The sequence below is a fragment of the Drosophila miranda genome, chromosome XL, assembly GCF_003369915.1.
Source record: "Drosophila miranda strain MSH22 chromosome XL, D.miranda_PacBio2.1, whole genome shotgun sequence".
NCBI classification, from domain to species: domain Eukaryota; kingdom Metazoa; phylum Arthropoda; class Insecta; order Diptera; family Drosophilidae; genus Drosophila; species Drosophila miranda.
In genome coordinates this window covers 20,233,261-20,244,984 of record NC_046673.1, presented here as the reverse complement: position 1 = coordinate 20,244,984, position 11,724 = coordinate 20,233,261, and the positions used below count along the sequence as shown (strand labels likewise).

The 11,724-nt window shown below is 41.7% G+C and overlaps 1 protein-coding gene across 1 annotated transcript; it reads left to right on the top strand.

Moving 5' to 3' along the window:
• Positions 1-5,925: 5,925 nt before the first annotated feature.
• Positions 5,926-7,587, top strand: LOC117191942 (proteasome subunit alpha type-2-like). The gene is made up of 2 exons (XM_033396688.1): positions 5,926-7,355; positions 7,424-7,587. The coding sequence occupies exon 1, from the start codon at positions 6,473-6,475 to the stop codon at positions 7,016-7,018; it is 546 nt and encodes a 181-aa protein (XP_033252579.1). The 5' UTR covers positions 5,926-6,472; the 3' UTR covers positions 7,019-7,355; positions 7,424-7,587.
• Positions 7,588-11,724: the final 4,137 nt, after the last annotated feature.

Here is an 11,724-nt window from a genome sequence, read left to right as displayed (position 1 = left end):
TGGTAACTCATTTTCCCCATCTTAGCCGACCGGCTATTCCTGTCATCGTTCGTTGACCATTTTCATTTGGTCTGCTCCTGGCCGACACTAATTAACTGACTTTGAAAAAGTAATTAAGTCATTTGTCTGCACACTCCAGATGGGCTCCGGCCCAGCCCATCCTTTACCACTTGACTGATTGTGGCCCAAGAATAGATAATTTCACAAAGGCCATTTAGTCACTTTGGACACTCAAAACGGTTCCTGGAAAGAGTGCAATCGATCAATCCATCGAAGAATGTAAAACAAAGCACGAAGAGAAAGCCTTTTCTCTGTTGCACATGCAACGAATTAAGTTTGAATCAAGTTATTTATACATATATATATGGTTTATAGAGTTCTGCTCCAAGAGCCTTCTATTTCGTTCTTCCTCTGATTTAAGTAATGCAAGAGCACAGCACACTTATGGTCTTTGAGCGAACCCAGGCAACAGCCCCACCAATAGGAACAGCGAAAGCAGCCACAGAATTCTAATTTAAGGAGTCGAATTGAGGATTCAATTAAAATCAATGTTGCTTTACTTATCTAAAACTACCTAAAACGTGTAAGTTGCGATGCAAAATTTGTATACAGTGAAATATTTGCAAAGGGCAAGTAGCAGAGGCATTCTGAAATTAAGAGAATCATAATTAGTTTCTGATTTAATTGAAACCACAAAGCTAAACTAACCTGTATGGTATAATCCCTCTTGTGTTTTAAGAACATTCATTCGTTTCAAGGCCTTGGTCCGTCTCGTATAGAGCCGCTTCTGCCTCCGAAATCGTAAGATCCTGATGACGCGTCTGGAACTAATACAAATCGGGGTTTGAAAGATAAAAATGATGGGCTTCCGTATGCGTCGCATCACTCAAGTCCGGATGGCTGAGCAAGAGCTGTATGCTGAGCCCCACCATGTTCTTGCGCTGCAGCGTCATGTAGCCCCAGAGTATATTGGGAGATGAAAGCAAGTGTGAGGTGGTATCGAGCCCGTTCCCATGGCCTATTGTCTTCCCCTGGAACGGTGCACTTCCAGATTAGATAATTTGGTTTTAGTTGCGGTTTTCCTTACTACGTTTTCTTAGGGCAGGCCGTAAAACCGTACAGCGGGTTCTTGCGCCACAACGAGCAGCTCTCTCCATCAAATGGTCAACAAATGTCGTAGTTTTCTTTACTTTAGTTTCAATTTTCTCGACGACTTTCTCGACTAAAACAGTTGATGGTGAAATTGAAATTTCTGCTCCGCAGCATGAGCCTTCAGTATATTATTTAATAAATTATAATTGCAAATTTTCCCACGCTTTGTCAAAGAACGTTTTTCAACCCCACAACTAAATACCTCATTGAAACGATATGCCGTCAGCCGATAGTTGAACTAGTAACTGCAACTTTTATTTGTTTATTGCATTTATTATATATTATACAAGATACTCAAAAAGAGTTTAGGGGTATATAGGGTTTGTGGGGTAAGTGGATGTGTATAACACCAAGAAGGAAGTGTTTCCAACCCCATAAAAAACCCCATACATGTATTCTTGATCATCGTCAATAGCCGAGTCGATAGAGCCAAGTCTGTTTGTCCCCACAACAGGGACGATCCCCTCAGTGGCATCCACAATTTTGAAGATACGAGAAAACCAAAAATTATGGAATAAAAATCAGAGATCAGTATTTTACAAAATTACCATATCTTCCAGACTGTAGAATCTGAATCAGATCGGAACATTATTATAGCCATACGGAACAAATGAATTTTACTCATTTTCTGCATCTCTCTCACACACTCTTTGTTGTGCATTGTGTGCGCCCTTTGGTGGAGGGGAGCCATACTGTCTGGGTTTCGGGTACTAATGTAGAGTCGCGGCCGTAGCAGCGACTCACAACGTTCCCACTCCTTTTCAATTATTTTGAGCACATCTGAACTCGTACGTATGTTAATACATTGTAAATACATATGTATGCTAGTATGTGAATATCTGCAGATGCTTACATCAAAGTTTCAGCCTTAAACCTATCAATTAAGTTCGCCCTCCTAATCCGTCCCGTTCAGATCAATTAGTTTGTTAAGAGGAAAGGCAAATAACTTGATACTTTCACTCCTTCTCCTCCTCCAAAAAAAAGTTTCTTATCCGAATTTTAACTTTGTCCTTCCTGGAGACTTTGAACTAGTTATCCACTCGGTTAATGAAAAGTCCTTGCCACACGTGACACTTGACAGGCTAGCTGGAAGACAAGGCAAAGCCCCGAATGTCCCAAGACATTGACACTGATGCTGATACTGAAGTAGAGGCGCCCAGAGACTGGGGGCTCAAATTCGAAGAAATATTTGATTGAAATTAATTATAAGGAGAAGTCTCACATGTTTCGGGGGTAGGTATTCCCCCTTCTCGTTACAACCACCTGAAAGTGATTCAAACCCCACAAAGCAAACATAAATTAATTAATTATTATAACATATATTTATTATATAAGGTTATTTCAAATTCTCCAAAAAGAAATCCAACATATTTGTACTTACATGCATTCATTGCATTGCCGAGTATATGTCGCGCCAACTATAGAAATATAGCATTATCTAAAGGCATAACCTGCCCTAGAGTATACCCCCAAACATTCTTCCAGGACATGGAGTATTTCTGGAGTTAAGTTTTTAGTCCAGATGGGACTGTTTGCGGCTTTTTCTACAACATTATTGTTGATAGATTCATAAATACATATTCCGAGAGCATATGAGTGTCATCTTCCTCGGCAAAGCATCTCCGTGACAACGACAACAACTACAGCTGGCTCTCTTTCTGACGTGGTGGAAAATAAACGTCAGCAAATTGGCCAACCACGATTCCTTTTTGTCCGCCTCATGAGGCATCAAAGTCCCAATAAGCTAGGCAATGGCACCTTACCACCTTTTGCTTCCACCTTTCAGCGCCTGGATCTTGCGAGCCTTAATGCTGCGTGGGGCACAACCAGAACGTTACAAATCTCGTGCAATACCGACCATTTATCGACTTACCCTTCCTGTTGTTCGGGCAGCTCCATTTGATGAGCACTTTGGATATTTGGATAGATGGATACGCATCTAAGCCATAATATTCAAGGAAATCGGGGAGAGAAGGAGTTCAGGAGATATGAACATTTAAAGTTGACTATTTTCGTAGTGATCCATAATATAATCCATAGTGGAATATTACGATTATAATTTTAGTCACTTTTTTACGTGTGTTGTTGTTTTGTATAAATAATAATAATAATAATTGTTAATATGTTATTTGAATATTCCTTTACCTTAAAATGCTCTACCATTTATATATGTACCATATGCTCTTAAATACTAGAGCCAATCTCAAAGCTCGAATAAGTATATCGTACGAAATCCGATATGAAGGTAAAAAAGTTAGTGAAGAAAGCATTTTGTCGTTCCGTAATTTGTATACAGTCTTATACCAAAACTACAGATACAGAAACGAAGTCAAATTCTGAAAATGAAGAAAAATGTACTTGTAGTCTTTCCTCTTCGGGTCTCATCAACCCTTTCTGACATGCAAGGAACCTGTAAGGACATTTTATGAGAGGTCCGACGATGATTGTGATGATAATGATGGTTATGATGATGGGGGCTAGGACTAACTCAATCTTTGTTTAAATTTAAGCGCTGGCAATTATTAGCCAAGTTGAGGCGAAAGGGTCTGATATCTGGGTGAGATCCGCGGATGTGCCGCCTCCTTCATGCATCATTCATACGCTTAGCGTGTTAATTATCCTGAAATTCGGTCTATTAAAGTTTCAACAGTCTCGCATACATTGGGGGATGCTCCTTCGAGCGAAGCTAACCCCAGTTTTTCCCCCAACTTCCTCCCATCTCAAACGTAATTAATGAAAGCGTACTTAAATCATTTTTGTGCGTGGGCCCCACAAAAATACCCACTAAAAAAATATACAAAAAAAATACAATTAGTTAACAAGCGAGAAAAGGAACAAGCATTGCAAACGAGGCAGACAACGAGGGGGCGAGAAAGTGGGAAGAGAAGAGGGGGATGATGGGATGATGGGAAGATGGGAAGACGGAAAGAGAGGCAACGAGGAATACCCAAAAAGCAAATCCAGCAAAGGTGCCAGGCCGCGCGCTAAAACGTTTCAATTTTTCATAAATATTCAAAAAGGTAACAAAACAGCAACAACAAAAACAGTTTCCTAAGAGGGGGGTATAGGGTGGGGGATAACAACAGCTGCCCCTGTTTTTTGTATATTTTTTGAGTAATTTTTTGTTTTTTTGCTCCTCTTTTCTGTGTGTGAGTTTTGCAAGGAGCGCGGATTCCTCATTCAACGGTCAGCTTCAGAGTTTCAGCTCCAGCTTCGTTATCGCCTTTGTGTTTTGTAGGTGTTGTTACCAATCTTTTTTCCCCCTCTCCGGCTAACTGCTGTTCGTTCCTCTCTTCCCCATGGAGAGAAGTCCTGGAAGCTACTCTTCTGCTCTGTCCCTTTCTCTGTCCGCGCGAGTGGACAACAAATAAGAAATTCAAGTTGAAAGCAGGGCCCCACGAAGCTGGAATACACTTACTGGGAAATGGGATTTCGGAATGCTCCTTAAATTCTTACATTTCCGACAATTTTAGCCTTTTGGAAAACATCAAACATTTTGTTGGGAAATTTCCAATCATTCTTTGGCAGGGGACAGTTCTAAAAAGTGAACAAAAAGTTAGTGGATACGTGAGTGAAACAAAATACAAAAATTTGTTACTTTAAGATACTTTTAGGATACTTTTTCTAAAATCTTGTAGGCTGTGGATCTAAAAACCTTGGGGAGAATACAAATCTCGACAATGGTTGCCATCAGATTTTCCCTCACATAGGGTATGCGAATAAACAACAACAGCAGGAGCGAAAAAGCGGCACCCAAAAAAGAGGAAAACTTTTTCGATTTAAGCAATTTGTATTCTCGCTGTTTTCGCAGGGTAGCAAGGGTAGGCAGCTCCAGGGCTACTTGTGGCCAATTGAAAAATTGTATAAGCATTTAAATTTGTATAGAACATGCCAAAAGTTAGGTATTTTCAGTTCGCAGCTAAATATTTACAAATGTACAACGATACTTACAGGAGAAATATTGAACATAAATAGATTTGAATGGCTCTTACTCGCAGCCCTCCTTCGTATCTCCACTGTTGACACTTTAATTTAATTAATCTTTGATTTTTTTACTGTCGCGGATGCCTTGACTCTCCTGCGATTCGCACCGGATTCCAAGAGTTTTTTGGGATAGGATACAATTCGTATACAAAAAACTGATGAGCAGGCTATGCTATCCATCTCATCCAATTCACAATCTTCTGTTCTTTGGTTTTCTCTAGCATCCTATGTTCTGCTGTTCATCATCCTTAACAGCTTCGTCTTTTTGTCTTAATTTTCCGATACATATTCACATACATATATCATTTTTTGATATTCTTGAACTATTTTTATTACAATTCATTGTCGATTTCATATCGTAGTACTACGATATAAAGTTGGTCGACTACATTCGTTGAACCGTTGTGCTTTTATTCATATACATGTGTACATATGTATAGATATATACATACATACTATGTATATGCATATAGAATGTTCTTTCTTTCTTTTGGAGAGCCCCCAGACGAGGTTCAGTTAGGGCTAGGCCAAGGCAGCCAAAGAGCGTCCGAAAATTAATGCAAATTTATATCGTGGAAAACTTTTCAATTTGTTTCTACTTTTTTACTACGCCCCACAAGCCCCTGCCTGACCCACTCTTTCTCTCTCTTTCTGCCTCGTTTTCTCTGTCATTTGCTGCAGAATCATCCCAAGTGTTCCGTCGCGTACCCCTCGTAGCGCCTTATCTAAGTCTGGTAAGTATTTTGTATTTAACATGCACAATTTGGCCATTTTTGAAGCCATAATTAACGTGCCGCCAATGCATATATCCGGATCCAAGGACGACGACGAGGACGGGGACGAAACAAGCTAAATGACGAGGTCCCAGTCTGCCAAGTTTGGCCACCTTGAATTAGTCTTTAGAGGTCTGGGCGTCTCTTGGGCAATGCAGACACTGAGAGAAATGTTAGCAATGTGCGACAGATGTCTGAAAACCAAATACCAAAGAGTGGAGAACGTGTGAGTAGAAGTAAGGAGCAAGGAATGGTCTAGTACGAAATTGTGCGTGTGAGCATGTTTTGCTTAATATTCGTGTAGATTGTGGACCATGTTCTGATCGTATTTTTGGTACCAAATACAGTAGGCCGACCCGTTGCTACCAGTTAATCCGGAAGGTATAAACTTGGATTTTTGAATAAGTTGGCTTTGTAGGGCAGCATAATCCAACAAGTGTTTTGGGGCTCTTCGTTATGCGAAACGAATGTATATTAGAAACAAACAACTCACAACGTAACTAGTGTCACTATTTCAAGAGGCAAGCTAACATATAATCGTACCTGGAATAGCAACGAACAGGATGTCGTCTGGAGGCTTTACCTTAAAGTTGACCCATCCACCCCCGTTGGAAGCTGTGTCCCAACTGAAGTGCGCTTTTGAGGCGGGGGCCAACGGCAATCCCTCCGTTGGACTCAAGGCTTCTGATGGCGTCGTGGTTGCCACAGGAAACAGGCTAGGGGTATTCTATGAGGCCCACATTCCGCACTTTGTGACTGTGATTGACAAGCATATTGGTGCCGCGTTTTCCGGACTGTGTCCCGACTATCGCCTCCTCGTGAAGAGGGCCAATCAAACGGCGAGTGACTATCGTTACGCTCACAAGGAGCTGATTGGAGTGCCGCAGCTGGTGAATGGCGTTGGCGCCTTCATGCTGAAGTACATCCAGCCCGGGGGCGCTCGCCCTTTTGGTGCGTCCATGTTGATCTGCGGCTCGCACCAAGAGGATTACTATCTCTATCAGTTGAACCCCTCGGGCGTCTGCGTACCCCTGCAGGCCGTTGCACAGGGCGTCAACGCAAAAGAATGCAACATACATACAAACAACATACATACAAAGCTGATTTAAAGATAGAGGACGCCGCTCCACTAGCAGTTCGCTGTCTGAAGAAAGCCTTCGGGAATACCCTGACTGGCGTCACCGTTGAGATCGGGATTTGTATGGCGAGTAGATTCCAAGTTCAGGACCCAGCGACCGTCGCTGAACTTATGGCCAAATTGGCCTAAACCTTCAACACGCTACATAGGATAGCCACTCCAGCTATCTCTCTCACTCTGTTACAAGTACATAATACATTCCTTAATTGGAAGGCACTCCACTATTTCCTTCAACGCAACAAAACCACGAAATGTACCAGGGCGCACAATAGAATACCAGAGCTCGCGAAGAGATCGTAGAATATCAGGTAAAATACAAGATACTGCTACACAACGTTGTAAATATTCCTTATTTGGTTCACCTCATTTCGTTCAGTGTTCGAATGTTCCTCCTTATGCCGCCCATTTTCCCCGGACGGGAGTGGGGGCGGAAGAGCGAGGGCAGTGAAGAGCGTAGACAGCCAAATGCCGCAATCAAGTTATTATTAAGTTTTTCTATTTATCCAACATAATTCATAATTTGTTTACAAAGCGTATAATAATATTAACGTCTTATCCCGGCTTCTGGGCCTCCGTATTTGCCTTCTTCAGGGCTGGCTGTCTGTTGCTACCGTCTGGGACCGTCGTTGCCATGAGCTCTGTTCCCGTTCCCGTTCCTACTGTGCCTGTCCCCGTCCCTGTCCCTTTTCCTGACCCTGACCACTGCCACTAAGTCCGCTGTCAGCGCGGACCAGATAATCAGCTACAAAAGTCGACGTGGACTTTCCTCATTTTATCCTTCGCTGGTGTCTTGCTTCTTCTTTTCTTCTCTTTCTGTTTCGGTTTTTGGTTTGTAGAGCAGCATGGAAATCACATTAGATGGAGCGACACGGGGGCGGGCGGTGGCAGCCGGGGAAAGGGGCAGTAATTTTGTGCAATGGACAGCTGTAACTTGCCCGGCCCGGCCAGGCCCGGCCGCGTCTAACCGGACATTAGAGATGGTCTGTAGCCCAGGAAGCAGTGTGTATCTTTTGTCACGAAACTATTGAACAGCGCACCCAAGAGAGTACTCGTTTTTTTACTTTTATCATTATCCCTGGAAGCGATACCTCCGTGAAGGGTAAAGACGTTCGTCGAACAGACGAAAATAAATTGTCGGCATATATAACTTGTACTCATTTTTTCTATAGAAAAAATTTAAATATACCTTCTGAAGCTTTCCTGATATTAAAATATAAAGAGTTTTTGACATTCAAGACATTTTTTTTACTAACAAAAATATGACCAAAAATTTGACTTGTCTTCTAAGATCGTGTTTCAGATGGAGCCTGAAATCTGCTTTGAAGTCTAAACCTTAAAAATATTCGAATGATCTATTGAACAAATATGAATTATCCTTGAATGTCCTGTGCAAGTCTATATTTTGTCCTAATATTAATCGACTTTGTGGAGAAACGTTTTCGACGTATACTTAATATTTTAAGAATCACTTTGCGACAAATTAGTATTTTTAGAAACTTTTGTTCATTGGAAAAGAGTTCCACAGTCAGGTCTAACTATTGAATAATAACTATTGAAATTTAACAATTTGAAAAAACGCTTGCCACTGAGAACTGAGAAGTACACTCCCTACCAGTGCTGTATAGCGATTTACTATAGATCAACAGGAATGTGGGAACAATAAATAAAGGGAAAACAAAAATTGTGTTCGACGACGCTACGAAGTTTTACCCTTCTTGGCTTAAGAGCCTAAAAGTGACTAGACTTTCATTTCCCATCCCTTTGAAGTGCCTATCGAAAAGTGTACAAGAACGACCTCTAGACTGTTTTACAGTCCGGAGCTATCCAAGCAAACCTCTTGTAGTGAGGGGACAAGCTGGTGGTAATACCAGTACCATAGGTACCATAAAATATCTTATCTGAAATCTAAGTGGAATGGTGAAAAATATAATATAATAATCATGGACCTGAGGCGGTGACACACACATAAAACATGTTTCATATTATATTTCGTGGTTTTGTTTTAGAATATTGCGAGTGAGTAGTACCACTAAGACTATGACGAATGAACATCACTCCTATCGTTCGCTTAATGAGCACGAATGAAGCCGAAGCCTAGTCACGCGCACATCCCTGAAACCTGGCTAGAACGATGACGCGAAGTGACGGCCGGCCTCCCATAATCGCATTAGACAACGCGAACGAGAACGAGAACTGGAACGAGAACGAGACGAAGGCAACGCACTTTCTAGACCAGAGGCATTTGGTATACATATATATTACTTTTTTTATTGGCCAACTTCCGGTGAAAGTTTGGTGACCACATCCGCGACCGTACTCAACTGATTATTCTTTTGCTGCTCCCTTTTCGGGCATTTTTTAGCGTTGTTGTCAGTCTTAATTTTTTTTGTTTGCCTGGGTGACACTTTTTAGGGAAAAGTGCACACGGTTGAGTAGTTGGGGGCAGAAGTGCTGAAAATCGCTTTAAATCAAAATAAATAAAAAATACATGACTCGAGGCCCGGAAATCGCGCACCAGGAGTCGGGGACACGGCACGGAGTGGAAGTGGGAGTGAGAGCTGAGTTCTGAGTTCTGGTGCGGATGGTGACAAAACATTGCCCCCAGTTTATGCAAACGGGAATTAACTTAATTGAGTAGCGTGAACAGCACAGCACAGCACAGCACAACACAGAGAAAAAGAGGCTGGAGCAGCGACTGTGACAGTAACAGTGACAGGAGCATAGCCAGAGAGAATAAGGAGAAAGATGCTCCCTGCTTTAGAAGCGCCAGCGATGCACTGAAAGAAAGAGCTTGTGCAATACCTTCAGACACCTCATGTCAGCATTCCCCATGGTAGGGATCCCAAGAGAGGGATTCACTTTCACTGAGAGAACACTTTTGGCTACTCTCCATGTAAAAGAAATGTGCTTAAGTATATCTTCTCCTTTGCAGTCTTAAAGAGTTAAAGAGTCGAATTATATGGAGTTGCTCAGTCTTTTTGTGGGTGTAAAGATGCTCAAATGGTAGTATCGAATGGCTCAATTCTGTATTATCCAGAATATCCTCTGCTTTGGGGCGTACAGTGAAAAAAGTATAATATTGCCTCAAAAGGGCTATTGTCTCAGAGTGGGATGATCACAACAGGTCCTTCTACCTTAAAAGTGGGCTCTTCTATTGAAGGAAGGCCATATTGAATCTCGGAAAACCTTAATAAAAATCATTGTTTAAGTTCAATTGAAATACATATGTAAGTATGTATCTGATTTTGCAAATATATTTGGTTGTTTCCTATTTGTGCTTGTGATAAACGTTGGAGTTAAATTGAAAGAAAATAGTCTACAAAATATATACAAAGTAGTGGTGGAATACCATTCACATTTTCCATTCGCTAAAATCGCAAGGAAAATAGATCTGAAAACGTATGCGTCTATAGACCTGCCACTCGACACAAGTCATCACATGAATCTTATACATTATCTAAATTGACAGCTTCGGTAACATCCACATTAAAAATGCATCTATTGTATTCAAAATTGCAACTATTCTGCCATGGGTACCATCGTATTCAACTGGACTGGTTTGGAGAACGGGGTATCTCCCGGAACTGGCGTTCCCGTCATGACACCTTCTCCGACCAGCGGATCAATGGAATCTACCTTCTGTAAAGCTCTTCCGAAAGTCTTATACGTCTTTCACTGAAGAAACACGATTGATCGGGAACACTGCATCTGATGGGTCGCACAAGGTACGGAAAAATTGAATATTGTACATACACATATTGTTAGCTCTAAGAGCGAGTATTTCTTGCTCATTGAATCTACTATTACACCTTTTTGTTCAGTGCAGCAGAAAAGGCCTCTGCCAATGGGAAAGCACGAGACAACAGACAAATGGCAGAATGTAAGAAGAAGGAGCAGAACTACCGTTGGAGTTGACAGCACGCGGGAGAGAAGATACGAGTGTATCTGTGAGGCGAAGAACGCTTGGCGGTAGGAGGGAGATTAGAGCTTTCCCAAGGTTACAGCTTGCCCCATAATTGCGCATAAAAGTGAAGCGATTTATATGCGCGTATTTTTAATGTTTCATAATTGGGTAAGCCCATCATCAGATGGGGAAAATGGAAGACAAGGGCGAGGCGGGGAGCAGGAGGGCAAAGGATATGTGTGCCTCTGCTGCCTAGCAATACCCGTGTGTTAATGTCTGTTTACTTTCTCCCTGCTTTCTATTTCTCCTACGCCCTAATGAATAAACGAGTTGTAGGGGCAGAGGCTAGCAGGGACAAGTCGATCCAAGTCTGTCCTCAACAAATTTGATGATCGCTTTGGATAATTCGAATGAACGTATCTGATAGAGATACATCTCATCAGGGCAGGAGTGGCATATCTATCGGAATCCGTAATTTCACAAAATAAACGCCAGCGAATCACTTCAAAGGCAAAAAGTACAAAAATTAATTGTTCCCGCTGTGGAGCAATTAAAACTTCATCGATGAAACAGTGATATCTGATCTTCCATGAACAATCACTCACACACCCACACAAGGATTTAAATACTTACATGTACAGTGTACACAGAGGCAGATAAATTAGTTGTGCAACGACTCCACATATCATTTATAGATAATAATGCACAATCACCATAAAGCGTGCAACTCTGCTGCCGATAACGAGACGGGTAGACGATAACGTCCATCGCTG